The sequence below is a fragment of the Haemorhous mexicanus genome, chromosome 2 (genome assembly GCF_027477595.1).
Source record: "Haemorhous mexicanus isolate bHaeMex1 chromosome 2, bHaeMex1.pri, whole genome shotgun sequence".
In the NCBI taxonomy this organism is placed as follows: domain Eukaryota; kingdom Metazoa; phylum Chordata; class Aves; order Passeriformes; family Fringillidae; genus Haemorhous; species Haemorhous mexicanus.
Window position 1 is genome coordinate 38,712,143 of NC_082342.1, and position 16,945 is coordinate 38,729,087.

Genomic DNA, 16,945 nt, shown 5'->3' on the forward strand with positions numbered 1-16,945 from the left:
GAGTTCTACAAGCTAAATGAGGAGTTTCTGCTACCCTGCAAATGTCTGATGAATGCATAAGTGTCCTCTCTGAATCACCTTGGGGCAGGATTGTGTGTCACAGAGCCTTGGCAAGTGCTAGCTGGTGTAACCACTGTATTTGACGTGGCCAATACTGGGTTCTAAGCTCCCTCTCCTGCCCCCACCAGTGCAGTAAGTTGGAGTTGCTGGAGCTCAGTTTCAGTGACCAAGCCTTGGTGGGAGCTTAGTATGATATATTTGGGCACTGGAATGAGCCCTCTGGCATCTGGAAGGCAAACAGATTTCTTTCAGTGGTCTTGTAGCTGAAACTTTTTGAGTAAGCAGTGCTGGTGAGAATGAACATTTAATGAGAGGGGAAAGCAGAATGAGTCAGAGAACAGAGCTGCTCTGGCTGTTAGCCATTTAGCAGTGCCCAAGCCATGACTCTCTTGCCTCTGTGCTGGGCAGCCTCCCCTGCATGTCTGCTGGGATCCAGAATGAGGGAGCAGAGCTGTTTACCAAAAGAGTTTTGAGACTTGAAAATAAATTATGGATTTCTGAGGAAAAATACTTTCCAGCTTTCAAAATAGCATTATAAAGTCTGTGGAGAGGGACTAGCTAGTATGAAAGCTGTGTGCAGGCTTTTCCAGATATGAGCAGCTACCAATGCTCCCTGCCCAATGAGCTGGGAGAGCACTGTGCAGTTGTGGGGGGATTTTGATCTGCCTGGCTTCTTCCAGTAAACTCCAAAAATACGTGCAGCACTTGTAGCAAGAGGGCCCACAAATTGAAGCAAAGCAGATAGCACTTACCATGCTGGTCAAAGCTAAGCATCCTCAGGGCTGTGAGCAGAGGGCTGTGTTATATGGGCTTGGTGGAAAGCTAAATGTGTGTGCAAGTGTTGGGAGGGCAGGAAGTATCAGCTGACACAAGAAAATATCTAGGTTTTCTGCAGGCTGAGTCAGACATTGTCCTTTGGTTATTCTGGGGGGGAAAAAAAATTGTACAAATAAAATAGTTGCTTTGAAATATTTTGACAGAAATGACCATTGAGGGAAAGTGTGAGATGTGCACTTTGCGTGCAGGAAGAGTTTATCAGTGGCTGTAAGACTGAGGGCTCTTCCCTGCCTTCTGCACCCAGCTCACAGGTAGACTCATGTCTTCTCTCCCCAGATTCCACAATCTCTTCTGCTTTCAGTGTTCATTGGATTAAAACAGTGGGAGAACATATTCACATCAAGTTTTTTATCAATTTAGAGATCTTCTCAATAAAGGCAGAATATATATAAGCTGGAGTTAGCCAGTAGACAGTGATTAAATGTTTCTCCTGGGAAACAGCTGAATAACAACAGAATTATCTGTATCTTTCCATCTGCCAGAGTTTGGAGGCTGGTTTGTTTTAGCAAGGACTCATTCATTATCTGGTTTTCATGTGCAAGGAACTTCACTTACGGTTTTGTGTGTTACTTTACAGATACCAGGTTCAGCCATTTAGGTACGACTATGCCAAGAGATTAAAGCACAAAGGTGCCCAGGAGCTGCGAGCCCACCACAATTACTGACTCTGCAAAAAAAAAAAAAAAAAGTGTTGGTTTTTTTTGGGGTTTTTTTTTTTGGTTTTTTTTTTCCCCCCAAAATTATACCCCACATCTAAAAGCTGCTACCGGGAGCTCTCATTTCAAACTAACATATTTATGATGAGTGGCTGGCATAGCTCAGCTTTGGAACTGGGCAAGAATAAGGTTTCCTCTGTACAGACTGCTGAACATATGGAAAATATCTCAAATACTTTACCTTTTTCTTCCCAAAGTACACAGGATTTTGGCTGGAAATCATCCTTCCACATATTTAATTCCAGGGAGAGGTGCTTTAAAAAAATAAAAGCTGAAGCAGAGAAATACTCTTTTATCTTGAAATTATCTTAATCATGGATCTTTTTCTTAGACTTCCTTTTTGAAGAATTGAGGTTTTGATGACCCACTAAAAACTATCAGATGGTCAAAATATAAAACTTATAAAAGTATAAGTGTAATTTCTGTTGGGAAATGTAGGTTGTCTTTGTGGATCCAGAGGGTTTGGCAAACATTCATGAGTTCTTTGATGGTGGTGAGACACAGGGACAGGCTGTCCAGAGAAGCTGTGGATGCTCCATCCCTGGAAGTGTTCAAGGCCAGGTTCAATAGGGCTTTGAACAACCTGGTCTGCTGGAGGGTGTCCCTGCCCATGGCAGAGGGGTTGGAGCTAGGTGGTCCCTTCCAACTCAAACCCTTTTGGGATTCTGTGATGTAGCCAATGCTACATGTTGGGAAGGCAAACAGTGAGCAGCTGGATGAGATGGCTGAAGTTGTTTAGAGGAAATGTGTTCCAAACTTTAGATAAGCCTTCAGCTAAGCTCCTGTGCTTTTCACTCATCACTGCATTGTCTCTGGATAACTTCAACCCGCTCCACGAGCTAGAGGAGAGGCATTCTAATTCCTCCCTGGGAATGGAAGCTGCTGCTGTTAAACTTCAGAGGTGGGAGAAGTTACTTTCTCCCTCTAGCCCCTCCAGGCTGGCAGTTCTGCCCACTGCAGAGGGAGATGCTAGAAGTTGCATGGAAGCTGACAGACTTGCAGCTTCCAGGGCTGTCGGCCGCAGTGCCAGCTGACTTTGTGCCTTGCATTTCAATCCACAAGTGCAGGAGCAGAAACAAACAATGCTGGGGGAGGGGAAGCAGAAGGGAGAGGAGCAAAGTGCTTTCCCGGCATTGGTTTTACCCTGAAGGGGATTTTTTAGGTCGAAATGGTGCCGCTATCAAATAAAAAAATTAAATAATTTTTTTTTTCCTTTCTGTTTCCCACCCTTCCTTGCTGTGGCCAAAGCTGCAGATCTGGGACACGGCGGGCCAGGAGCGGTTCCGGTCCATCACGCAGAGCTACTACCGCAGCGCCAACGCGCTGATCCTGACCTATGACATCACCTGCGAGGAGTCCTTCCGCTGCCTGCCCGAGTGGCTGCGCGAGATCGAGCAGTACGCCAGCAACAAGGTCATCACCGTGCTCGTGGGTAAGCCTTGTGGCCCCGGGGGCTGCCTCCGCGGGAGAGCTGTGCCTGCCTGCAGCCTGTGCTCCGACCTTGCCTTCTGCAAACAGCCCCAGGATGCTCCCAGTGGTGTTCAGGGTGCCACCCCGTGAAGGGTGGTCCTGGTTGGGGTCTAAGGCTGTTGTGTGCAGAGAGGGATGCTTCCCACCATGAGGGACTGAAGTGTGGGTGGTGCAGCTACCACCGAGCTAAGGATGGAGCAGTTCCCCTTGTGACTCCAAGCCCAGATCTCCACAAATAAGTGAGGACCTACTTGAGCTGGTGATGCTACCCTCCATAGGTTTGGGACAACCAGTCCTGTCTCAAGCGGTCAGGATCTGGGAACCGCATCAGGACATGGTGGGGCAGTGCTGGAAAACTGGATGTTCTTGCATGGGTTTTAGGGAGACTAAAAATAAACAACGGAATGTTATATTAATCTGTAGAGCTTCAACTCAAGGCAAAACAGACCTCAGGCCATCTGTCTGCTACAAGCAAGGGGAAGGTTATTTTGCCTACCAGTGCTTTTCCATGCTCTGCTTTCAGCATCTGATAGTTGGGACTTGGCTTTTAAAGGTCCAAGAATATATAAAGAACAGTGGAAAAATAACTTGGGGAAAGTCAAGAAGTTTCATGCTACAGTGTCACCTTTAATAGTTTGCTATTAAAATGAAAAAATTTAGGTCATTGTAAGAGGTGTCTAAAAGTGTATTTTAAAGGGAAGAAAAAATCTTTTGAGTTTACCGTGCCCCAGTGTTACTTCAAGTGAGCTTAGGGTTTTATAGAGCTTCCATACAAGAAACTCATACTCCATGAGTATGGCTTGGGTACAAATGGTGCAGAAAAAATTAATAAATGACTAACAAATGTACAGTATTTTTTTTTTCAGTGAACATTAAGTTAATTGATAGAATCTACACCACAGCATATAAATCATATTTTAGTCATAACACACCCTTTGAAGATGGTGACACCCATAAATCACTTGTGTTGAGTAATAATCTGTTTAGGAGGGTAACTTCAGTGCAGGTAGTGGGTCCAAGACTCTGCTTTTTTTGGGAAAGGAGATCTCGGAGGAAAAGGCAATGAGAGAAGACTTGCTGGTGGAAACACCACCTCTTCCTTCTATGAGCTCTCATAAAATTACTGGTAGGAGTTCCAGGAGGGGTTTCCTCCTGAACCTGCTGAGTCTGTGGGCAGAGCAGCCTGTTATTGCAGGACCTGGTCTGTTACCAACGTTGTAAGATTGATTTACGGCAGAAACATCATGTTTGAAGTTAAGCAGCCAGCAATAGTGTATCATCATATCAGATGCTGGCTTGAGGCTTTAATCAGCTCTCTGCCAGACAGATCTCTCTGAACCAAAGGGTTGGTTTCTCACCTCACCTCACTCTGCAAGTGCCCTGCAAGTCCATCCCTCTTCCAGCCTCCACAGCCAAGTTCTATACTGGAATATTGAAACAGGGAGCCTTCCTTCCATGCCAGGCTTTTTAAAAAGCTTGTAACAACATGATGAATATCACATTTAGTGTCTCATATGCTATAATTGACATTTTAAGTGCTCCTCAGAGCAAGCACAGGAGAATTTTCAATAGATGTTAGCATGGAAATCCTTTAATGTTGGTTGATAGCAGCAAACAGATGCACTGGTGCTAAATTAAAGCTTACTGGCTTGGATGTTTACAGGGCATATTTCATTACATGAGCTGATATTAAATGGACTTGGGTGTTTCAGGGAACGCATTATTTGGAGGGGAGAGCAAGCACTAGGAGTTACATATCCAGACCACTGTCCATACATATATCAAACCAAACTCTTATTTATCCTTTATAGACCTCAGTTTCTCTTGGTTTTGAAGTTAACTCCTTTTCTAAAATATTTTATCAATGCAGGTAATAAGATTGATTTAGCTGATAAGAGGGAAGTCTCCCAGCAAAGAGCTGCAGAGTTTTCTGAAGCCCAGGACATGTACTATCTGGAAACGTCAGCAAAAGAATCGGATAATGTGGAGAAACTCTTCCTGGACTTGGCCTGCCGGTTGATCAGCGAGGCACGACAGAACACCCTTGTGAACAATGTCTCATCCCCCTTACCAGGAGAGGGGAAAAGTATCAGCTACTTGACTTGCTGTAATTTTAATTAAAGAGCTGGCATGTGATTGCCCCTTCTGCCATGGGCCAAGTGGATTTTTTTTTTTTTCTCTGCTGGGATTTATCTACTTGAAGGAGTTCCTGCCAATCAGACCCATCTGGCTTGCTCAGAGTCAGGTTACAGTCCTGGAAGCATGGCAGGCTGATGGTTCCAGCTGCATGGCAATGTAGCAGAATACAGCAGAGTTTAAATTTCATTTTTCTTGCAGTCTGTGGAGCAGGTCAGAAAAGGAAGAGTTGCACAAGTGCTTCATGTAATGTAGAACATGAGCTGTTTTGTTTCCTTCTGTGCGAGTGTAGGCCAGCCTTTCTTGAAGATACTGCAGAGATCAAAATCTCTGTTACAGAACAATGTGTTTGATCCTTTTTAAAGTAAAACAAAGTAAGAAGAAACGCAACAATGAACACTGACTTTGGACTACCCTGGCAATCTTCTGGGCTGTCAGCGAGCGAGCTCGTCGGATGTGTACATAACGTCTGCCCCTGCGCCTTCATGGAGGACTCTGGTGTTTGAAATAGTGTTATGTCTCTCATCTACAGGCACTTTCATGAACGTGGAATAAACAAAAAAGTTACATATAGCAGCATTTACAAGATTGAAGAAGATCTGGATACGGCTCAGTCGTTCCCTTTGGTGCTAGCAGTTCAGCAAATATTCCATAGGCCAAATGTAGTCTTACCACATTACTGTCTTCTGAATGTGTAACTCGGACTGGTTAGGAAAAAAAACACTAATAAGCACTGTTCATAAAAATAAAAAAAAAAATCTCATTACCTCTTTTTCTAGGCCTGAACATAGTGGGAAAGGACTGTGTGCTTCTTTGATATCCAACAAAGGATGAAGACTTTCCAGAAATAAAAATAAATAAATAAATTAACCATTCCTCCTCTAATTAGTCATGTCCTGATGTAAAAAGTTAGCCTTGGGAAAGATGATTGGTGGACTTGGCAGAAGTGCCCCAGACATGACCAAAGTCTTGGGGGTGCATGGATGGTGTACAAGGGTTCCAAGGAAGCACAGTCAGAGCCGGCAGTCTGCGCTGGTGCAGCTGGAGAACAAAGCCTGTAGATACAGATCTTGTTGGAAGGCAGGAGCACAAGTTTGTGGAGGGTTTGTTTGATGGTCAGTGGAGATAGCAATGGGTTGCAAGTGGTGTCCTTCCATGCTGCTCTATCCAGCTCTCACCTTGTGGAACTGCTCTCAGAGGTGCTCTTGAAGGTCTCTTCTTGGTGTCCAGTCTCTCTGCTAGGGTAGCTTTTAGGTTCAGGGCTGTAGAGTCATTTTATTTACCTGATGCTTTGCACCCTTAATCCCAAACGCTGGTACATGTAACTCTTTAGGCAACTTCTTCCTACAGAAGCTCTGAAGTGGAAGCACCCTGGAGTTTGTGATGTTACTCCACCTCTAGTGCCATACAATGCATTGCAATTCTACACCTTGGCATGGAAGCAAAATCAGGAGATAGTGAATGCGCACATAAGCAATTATATTTAGGAGTTTGAGTTCAGTTTAGCTAATCTGGATAAATCTCTCCTGGTGATTACATGGCTGTGATATGCTGCAATTTAGAGTTAATCAATTTAATATTATTTGGCTTTTACTGAAGATTATAACAGAGCTTTTGTATTGACATAAAAAGCTGCCAGTAAGTACTTATTGAAAAAAAATAGCAATTAAAAAAAGGGGCATTCTGAAATGCCTTTTTTTTTTTTTTTTTTGTTTCCTGGAAAGATTTTTTTTTTGGGCTGTATCATGTTGTGCCTTTGATATGTAACAGGAAGTTGACTCTGTGTCAGAGAGAGGCGGGATTGGTTTGTCATATGGCCATTTTTAATATTTTATTGCTATTTTTAGGTCATTTTTATGACTAGTGGTAAAAGGAAGATGTAGAAGTTGTGGTATGAAGCTTGTTTGTCATTTAGGTAACATTTAGCAAAGAGCTTCTGTAAGTGTGAGATGCTGGGGGACACGTCATCTGCTGCTCTGCTCTGGTCCATTTCAGCCTCTGCTCATGTTGTAATCCGGAGGATTTGGAAATGTGTGGGACTTGGTGGCTTCTGCTGTACTGGACCATGTGATCTGTGCTGAAGAGCAGTATCTTTTCTTGAACATTCCCCAAATCACCAAATGCAGCTTCATTTGAGCTTGTGAAGCGCACCCAACTCCAAGAGAGCTGATTCTGCACAGCTCTCAGGTAGTTCTTTAGAGCTGGGCTCACGGTGTTCCATGGCAGGTAAAACTCAAGTTAAAAATCAATACCATGTGCATTTAATTTGTAGTAGGTCTTAGTCCCTGAAGCTGGACCTGTCAGCATATAATTGATAACAAATAGGGCAGGGCTCTTTGATCAGCTTAATCGAGAAGGAAGGAGAGTGCCCAATAAAACACCCGTGGGTAACTCAGCCTGGTTTCCAAAAAGATCAAAGCTGGGCAGGTACTCTTCATCCCTGCTGAGTAGCACTATAAATGCATTCTAAAGTGCTCTTTGCATCACTTCTGGAGCTGGAACATGTCTGAACAAACTGAGCTGGTCAAATAGCAGAAACTGCTAACTTAATTTTTTTGTATATTTACTTTGTGATTTCTAGAAGCCTAAATCTTCTCCCAGAGCTTTCCGAATCTGTAGGTGACTATTTTGGGGACTAGCTGCCTACTAGCAACTTCAAAGCACTGATTCTTTTTATTGCTAGTGAATCTTTGTGTAAGGATTCCATCTCCAGACAGTGATGTGCTTTTGTGATGGGGTGGAGTGCTGGGGTTGGGCTGATGTTCAAGTAAATGACCTGACTTCTCCAGTCAAATTTGAGCTGATTCCTTTCAGTGTTTATTCTGTGTAGACTTAAAAAGTTGAAAGGAAACAATGGTGGTATGTGCAACGCTTTTTATGTGGTCATAAACCAAAGCTGTAGTTTGAGACTCATCTCTCTGTCTCTCTGCTTTTTGCAGACACCTCTTGTTGAAGAAGTGGTGTTTTATTGTAGTAACTCCTTTCCTGGAGTTACTTTTGTACACCTCCGAATATCTCTGTAGTGCATACAGCCAAACTTTCCTTGTAGCACTGGGGATTTGTCTTCTCTTCTACAGTCTGATCCACTGCTGAAGGCTTCCCAACTGGAAAAAGAACTTTATCAACCTCAGAGTCTTGAAAAATAAAAAGTCCCAATTATGTGATAATCAGCTCACCAACTAAACACATTGCTAGATTTTTTTAGAGAACTGTCAGTAAAAGCCTTGTGATGCTTGCTGGATGAAGTATCCAAAACCCGTGCAGAATTGATATAATGGGGCCAAATTTGACTGGGAATGTTCTCTACTATCAGAAGAGCCAAGCTTTTAGTGTGGTTGCTGGGTTTGAATGTGTTTTGAGGGTGATATATTCACAGCCATGGAGTAATAATATTTCTGGCTGAATGTTAATTTTTGTAGTAGTCCTGTAATGAGACCCTTCGTGACATTTTTAGCACAATAATTATGTCCAAGCAGAAGCCAATACTGGGTGATCAACAGCTGTTTGCTTAATCTAGCAAGCCTGTTAGCAGAGATTAATAGAAGCATGTCTGAAAACTGGATGGTCTAAACTCTAATTTTCAGTGGGAGCCACTGATTCAGTCAGGCTGATCTTGAGTAAACCACCAAACATTCAGTGCTTCAGATCACTGGGTGTGAAGTACTTGCTGTGAAGTTCTGCATTGGATGTTGACACAGAGTTTTCTGAGACAAGCCATGCTAGAGGACAAAAAACCCAAATTAAAAAAAACCTTTCAGGTCAAAGAAATAAGATGGAAAAAGTGAAATTATGAGCTCTGTAAAGAAAGAGGATGCTGGGTGCATCATCCTACCTCGAACCCTGAAGTCTTGATTTGACCTCCAGGTAAGAGCGTGCAGTCAGAGACGTGTTTGTGCTGAATGCTAAATGGCTCTATGATCATTATTTAATGAAAACCACTCATGACAAATTTTCAGGCAAGATACTTTGTTCTTTGCTGTAGAACACATGAAACAGCCCCAAAAATCTGTCAGCCTGCTGGTGCTGTTTGTGTTTTTTTTTTTTTGGAGATGGCTGTGTTGGTAACAGTTGGCTCCTGCTAGTCTAGGTTGAGCAGTTAATGGCTATCGAATTCCTTCAGCATCAGTAATGCCAGCAGCAGACTGGGGCTGACACAGGAGACAGTGATTTGAAAAGAGGGAAAGTCGAAGTCAGTGATGCAGAAGCACGGTGGGTGCACACACGAGGGCCAACAGGCTTTCCAGAGCTTTTGCTGACAAGGGATGCAATTAGTTAGAGCCAAATCCACTGGGTTTTGCCTTGTTTGTTATCCCAAAGGACTGCTGTTTGTTCAGCTGCTTTTCCACTTGTCTTCTCTTTTCAGTACGAAGGACTGTCTGTAAATCAGTCTGAAATGTTGAGCTGGCATGGTTCCTGCAGTCAGAGACCAAATTCAATTGGAAAATAGGTGAAATTCTCCAGCTATTGAAACAGGCAGAGCAAACATGTAGGATACACTGCCCTTTGGGAACCTGTGGTGCCATTGGGGTCAGATATGGCTGGAGACACTGTCACAGAAACCCTCTCCTTGCTGTGGGGCAGAGATGAATGCTACAGTCATTTCTGCAATGGAAAGATGACTCTGTAGTAGAAAATGCAAGTAAAGAGATGGCTTCACATGCTCAGGATTTTCTCCGTCCCATCCTGTTTTAAAATTGCGCCTATAGATTTTATTTTGATTGCTCTGGGCTTTCATAAAGGTTTCCTTTGAAATTTAGTCTGAAATTTTGCATTATTTTACTTTTAATGTCAAAGCTCCAAATATATCCTTATGTGATTGGCTCCTACCAACTCTACTAACAAAGTCCTTTTTTGAGTTAATTCAGTTAGAAAAAGGTGTTTCTAGAGGACATTGTGTGAATTCCCAGTGAGCAAGTATGGAAGCTCTCCATCCTTTTCTGTATGCCTCTGTACATAAGGTCTCACCAGAAAAACCCTCTGGAGCCAAAGGAAATACTCCTCCATTCTAGTAGTGAAAACCCTCTTAAATCAACATATTTTCTTCCTCTTTTTACAAACTTTGTCATCTCAACAAATTTTGGGTTGACATCACCCTTTTTCCTTGCATCTGTTCTGTCCTCTTGTTGCTGTGGGTAATCACTGTTGTAGCTGCTGTTCAACCATCATCATTTGGAAGGACAGTCTTGTCTTACGATGGTGAATGGTGGTGAAACAATAGCTTCATTTCTTATAAGTATGCAGTGCATCCTAAGCAGAGCAGCCTCAACTGGAACTGGTGATGTCTTTGAAATGCAATCATCCACTTGAGCTGTAGCTCAATGTACTATAAATGTTACTGACCTCACATCTGCCTCAGTTTAGGATTTGTCTTGGCTGGGAAGGCAGACAGCAGCACGCTGACCATGATGCAGGGCTCCCAAAGCAGCAGCTGCCTTGCTCTGACTTACCCTTCTAATCACCACCTCACTCACCTGACCCAAAGTTGCCTTTGCTGTACTGAACCATATCCAGCTGGGATAATCACCAGCTGTTGTCACTCACCGACACCATCACAACCTTTCCCCTCATGTGAGCGAGCTGTAACTTAAACCAGAAGTAGGAACTATGCCATGTGAGTTACAGGTGTGTGTTTCTTTCCCAGTGGGAGCCACATATCTAGGAAAAAAGCCTGATCTCTAAAACTTGCTCCTTCAAATACTGTTAGTGGGATAACTGGGGAAAGATAACTCAGAGCAGAAAATGAGGTGGCAATGAGTGTAATTCAGGCTGTAAATGTTGTCAGTGAAAAATTAGATTGGTTTTAAGAGCACAGCCAGGATCAACAGCTCAACTTCTCTGTCTGGATGAACAAGGGCTGGGTTTACAGGACTCAGAGATTGTCTCTGTTTTCACGTTAATAATTTGCAATTAGGATTTGGTACATGTGATTACATTTTTTTTAACAGGTTATCCTTTTCCAGAAGATAATTTTACCTCTGGTTTGTGCTACAATATTATTCAAAAACAGATGCCAACTTTACATTTGCACCTTTGCTTTTTCCACTTATGATTATCTTAGGATAATATTCTCAAGGACACGCACACTCATGAGTACACAGTGGTGGTGTCCCTGGTGAGCATTTTCTGAATGCCTGGGGTCCTCAGGCAAAAAATGACATGGCCAAAACCTGTGTCAGTCATGGTTTTAGCTGTGCACAGTTCCCTGGGGCAGAGGGGATATTAAAAGTATTCTCATGCTTTCATGGGCAGCAGTCAAGGGCTCTGGAGTGTCTGGTGTCACGCAAATGCAAACCTCGGCACTTCTCAAAGCTTGATTCCTCTAGCACCCCTCATCAATGAATCTGCTCTTCTCTAATTACTGCTCATGCCTCAAGCACTGTGAGGGATGATCTGATTGCATGAAACACTAGATCTGACTCCTGCTTTACTTAGAAAGAAGAGCAGCAGAGACCATTTTCTGTGACACCTTGAGCTTCTTCCTATGGACATAAAGTTAATAATTCAATAAGTCCCTTCCAGCCAGGACACCCTGTAAGGAATACTTCCTTCTTACAGGACCAATAAAAGAGATTCAGACATTCAGAATTCATGGGAGTTTGGTGCAAATGAGTTGCTCTTTAGTGGGTAGGTGGGTGCTGCTCTCCATCCAGTGAGACTTGGGGTGGTGTGGAGGAGGAGCTCTCACTGGGGAGGAGGGTGCTGGGAATGTCTCTGAAGGCTGGGATTGCATCATTGCCACTGTGCTTTAGTAAATGCACAGTCCTGCAGTGTCCCAGCAGCTGAGTCTTTACAGGAGGGCAAGCAGAGGAGAGGGAATGCCAGTTTTACATTTTAATAGAGGGGCAATAAAATAGTTGGTCTATGGTGGGGAGAGCTGCTATGATTTCAGGCACTGCCATTGCCTCAGCTCTTACAGACTGTTGGGAAGAAAGGGTTAACACTCACCCCCACACACAGCCAGCACGGAAGGGGGAAAAACTAACTTCTGAAGCCAACATTTTAGTAGAGAAAAGGCCCTCTAATGAGAGTATGGAGTAAGCCCAGTGCTTGTTACTATGCTGATTGGGAGTGACAAGTTTATCTCTGGATATTAGGGAAGTAGTTTAAAATATGCCATAGTTTTTAGCATAATAAGATGCACTGCAGATATGTCACATCCATTTTATTCTCCACAGCTGTTTACAAAAGGAAAAAAAAAACCCAAAACCCTGAGATTGGAGCAGCTGTAGTCACTCAGCTGTCAATATGGGACAAGGCTCTTTCTGCTCTTTTATTTCCACTTCACTCTGTTCTGCTGCTCATATTTGGCTGTTCTGTGAATTTGCAGATCATGAGATTTTTTCCAAACTGCTTTTGATCTATACAGAAAGAGTCACCCCGTTCTCATTTGAATTCATTAATACTTTGAGTAGGCATTTTAATTTTATGTTTACTGGCTTGTTTCCCTTTGTAATGTTATCTAACTGACAAGTTTGTCATGCTCTGCATTACCTTTAGACTTTTGAATCTAAAACATTTCCTCTTTCCTGAAAGCTATGATAATTTTCAGAGATGCTACAAAGGCATCTTCATTTCCTCAGGAGAAAACCTGAATTACCCTCAGCTTTGATTACTATCAAATCAACATTGAAACACGTAATTTCTTTTACAGCATGAACAAAGTATATTTTACACCATCAACTGTAGTTTGAACTGTAGTTTTAAAATCTGCTTAAACACTAACAGCAGCATTTTGTTTGTGATTTCCATGCCAGGGAAGTCACAGCATTAAAGGAATTTTCTGTGTTGGAGTTTTGTGGGAAAAAGTCTGCTGTCTTTTCCCTAACAATTGTGAATTTAGCACAATGTACAGAATTTTAGCAAGAACCCTCATTCCTAAACATTTGGCCAGAAGGATGAGGAGAGGATGTGGTTTTTGTTGATCAAGCACAACCATTTCAGTGGAGAAAATGCACTACAGCTGGTCAGACAATTGGTCTCGTTGGTGAGGTAGTGCTGTCTTTGGGGAGGGTATAGGTGTTAGCAAATCACCAAACTGTGAATCATTCACTGTCAGAAGCATTTGGCTTGTCTCTTCTTTAAGTTCTTGTGGTCAAGTGTGGTCCAGTGGGCTTGAGAAAGGATGACCAAGATGATGAATGTATGATGCTTCACATTTATTTGTAATGTCCTTTTTATACTTAGAAATTGCTTACATGTCTATCTGTATGTAAATAAATGTTTAATCCTTTCCACTTGGTGTCTAAAGTGTTGGATTTGTTTGGTTTTTGATTTGGACTGAAAAACAAAGTTGCCTTAAATACAAAGCATTCAATTGACATGATTTGACATTAGAGCAGCAAATGAATGGCTACTGAGGATTTTCTGCTTAGGCTGAGCATACTGAGGCTCTTGCAGCACTGAGACCTCACAAGAGGAGCAGATGTAGAGAGCTGCTGCCCATGGGAGCAAGGTCCCTTTGCAACAGAAAAAAAAAATCCTCAAAGTAGGAGAAATTATAGACATTTGAAATGCCAAAGAAATGCCAGCATCAGGCACTAGAGGGTGGCCTTTGACAGAGGCACCATCCACCCACTGACCTTGCAAACCTGTGGCAGGTTAAACTCTTGTTCATGCACAATGCTGGATTTGTGAAGGATAAATGCCAGATGATGGCTGGATGCTTTGGTTGTCTTTTATTCTTTGACCTAGTCTTTTTTTTTGTTTTTTAATGCCATTCCTTCTGTTCAGCCTTCAGCTTGCTGTTTTCATCCTCATTGAACTCCACTTGAGTTCCCCAGTGACCTGCCTTCCTCAAGGCCTAAAATCCTTTTGGACAAGATCTCCCATTTTAAGCCTTTTCTCTTTTGGTAAATACATTTCAGTTTATGCTCTGACTTCTTCTGGGGATCAGGTTTCCTCCCCTGTGCTCTGCCCCACATCAAAGATGACTCCTGCTGACACACTGAGAAATGAGCTGTGAAGCTTGAAGACACCATGTGTCTTTTATTGCTTCTTCCGCTGACCTTGAAGCTCCTTCCTTGGTAAATGTCTGACATGAAGGCTGGACCATCTGCTCTTCCTTCCCCAGGAAGCTGGCAATTTGAGTCTGTGAGAGAGCAGAGAGGTATTTGGATAGGGAAAAGTGCCTGTATGCTTCTAGGTAGGTATGAGGGGAAGGAAACATCCTTCAGATGCTCAGACCTCTTGGGAAGTGAATATTTACTGAGAGAGAGGAGGGCTGGAGTGTGCTGCTTTTGGGAGCGAAGGCTGGAAAAAACTCTTCCTGCGGAAAGGTAAGGGGTATGTGAAGAGTGGCAGCTCTTCCTTCCAAGGAGCATATAACCAGTGGGATGTGCAACCTTCTTCTTGTGCAGCAGGTGTAGCAGCAAGGGTACAGCCTGTGCCAGGCTTTGCTGAGGGTGAAAGGAATGGGAGCACACCAAGGCTCCCTGCAAAAAGGGAATAAGCTGCCCAGGGGAACACATGCAAGGCTGACTGACTACAGGAGTGAAAGCAAGAGAGCTTTTTGTGCCTCTCTTCCGTCCTCTCATGGTCAAAGTCTCCTTCCCGAGCATGTGGGGAGCTCTGCCCAAAAGATGTCATCTTGCTGACAGGGGCCTGTCACACAACAATGCTTTTTGCTCTCACTCTTGCACAAAGCACAGGAAATCTGAGTGCCCTGCTTTAATTTCAATGGTATGGCACAGACATTCCTGCCTGATTTAAAATCTAGTCTTGATTTATGGATTTCTATGCATAGGGAATTAATCACAAACCCAGTGTGCATTTTCAGGAGTTTTATTACCCTCAGAATTAAACATGCTGAGCTTTAGTCTTTTCGTACTAGCTTATAATTATAATCACATCAGCCTGCACCAAAGCTATCACTTACCCTAGTATGTGAATGAATTGTCTGCTGAAAAAAAAATCACTCATGCTGGACCACACATTTCATGTCAAGATGCTGTCAGGTATATGATGTAGAAGCTCTAGCAGTGTTTCATAGCCAGCTGCATCAAGTCTCTGGTGTCTCACTTGGATCAGCTCTAACTCCTGGTGCTAGAGTGGGTATCTGTCCAGTTCACCACAAGGGAGTGCTTAAAGAGCCAGTGATAACTGCAGTACCCTATTATGTGCTGTAGCAGAAAAAACTGGTTTCAAGTGTTATGATGTCTTAAAACCTTTCCTGTATTGCCTTCCCTAAGGTCAGTGATTTGGGTATGAGTAATGCTGTCTTTCACTTCAAATCTTCTACATAAGCTATCCACACAGATTTATAATTTCCAGACAGGCAACATTTCTTACTCCTTTTCCACTTGCCCCAAGGGTTCATCAAGTTGGATTTTATTTGCAATACATAAAATCTTTTCAATAGGCACAGCACTTGGTAAATGCAGGCACGAGTCCAGGCCTTTTCACTTGGCCTCATCCTGGAGCCCTGCCCTACCCTGACTAAAGCAGCCCTGGTGTGGTTTTGGTGCGCTGATTTGCTGGGCTAAAGCTCAGCTGGACAACTCAGCAGCAGCTTGCAAACCCTTTACAACTTCTGCTCTCACCTGCCATCCCTCTGGCTGTGCCAGGAGGCCTTGCCTGGGGAGCTCTGTGTCCTTTACAGCAGAGCCCTGCCATGTTCTGCTGTCACTGGCACCGCACTTAGCAAGCAACTCTACTCACAGGTTACCTTGGTCACAGAACCACAGAATGGTTTGGGTTGGAAGGGACTTCAAAGACCTTGTTCCAATTCCTCTGCCATGGGCAGGGACACCTTCCACTAGACCAGGTTGCTCAGAGCCACATCCAGCCTGGCCTTGAGCACTTCCAGGGATGGGGCATCCACAGCTTCTCTGGGCAACCTGTGCCAGTGCCTCACCACCTTCATGGAGAATTCCTTCTGCATATTTAACCTAAATTTCCCGTTAAAAAACATCATCAGCTTATCAAGTAAACATTGTTAAAAATTGTGATGTCTAATTCTGCTCTTTCTCTGTCTCTCTGCTATAACAAGATGTTCCTTTTTCTTCTGTTTAGGTCTAGGGCTCAGGGACTGCAGAGCTCTAGGCTTGGACCTGTCAGAAGAAATCTTGTGCCTCTTTCCACTGCCATCTGCTGTTGTAGGATCCTTAAATACCAGAGGAACTTTTGTGGTGTGCTTGAGTATCTTGCTGGGGACAGCAAGAAGAGATAAGGTCTTTCAGTGATCTCCAGAGCTGTGCTCCATGTCCTTTCAATGCCAGGCAAGTCTTTGAACCTGTGCCTAGATTTCAACTGTTAATAAGGAAAAAAATAACCAAACCAACCAATGCTGACTTGAAAAAGCTTCTCTGTAGAAGGAATTTACGTGTGCAGACCTGCTGCACAACCATGTGTAACTTTTTCTTGGGTCAGCCTACTGGAATGCCTGCAGCCTCAGCACATCTGCACCCTTGGCAGGAGAGGCTGTACCCTGCTCAGCCACATGAGAAGCTTGTCTGATTCCAAATACCCTTCTCCCTCCCATCTCTCAAAGGGAAAAGCATTTGATTAGGAGGTGCAGAAGTTAAACTAGAGACAGAAACTGAAAATGTTTACCTGTATTTCTGTGATGGTGATCTATGCTAAAAATCATGGATAAGGAGCAAAAGTAGAAAAGAGAGTAAATGCCCTTATTCCTGAAAAACTCTTCCGAATAAAGAGGGAGGCTTAAGTAGATGCTGTAGAAATTATGAGGCTTCAAACATAGGAAGATAAAAACATCTGCCTTACAG

The 16,945-nt window shown here is 43.3% G+C and overlaps 1 protein-coding gene across 1 annotated transcript in view; it reads left to right on the forward strand.

Annotated features, from left to right (window-relative positions):
- Positions 1-13,453, forward strand: part of RAB30 (RAB30, member RAS oncogene family) — a 48,510-nt gene extending 35,057 nt beyond the window's left edge. Inside the window, exons 4-5 of the mRNA XM_059838517.1 lie at positions 2,862-3,045; positions 4,954-13,453. Of these exons, the coding sequence (XP_059694500.1) occupies positions 2,862-3,045; positions 4,954-5,204 (435 nt within the window). The 3' untranslated portion in view covers positions 5,205-13,453. The remainder of the gene's footprint in view (positions 1-2,861; positions 3,046-4,953) is intronic.
- Positions 13,454-16,945: the final 3,492 nt, after the last annotated feature.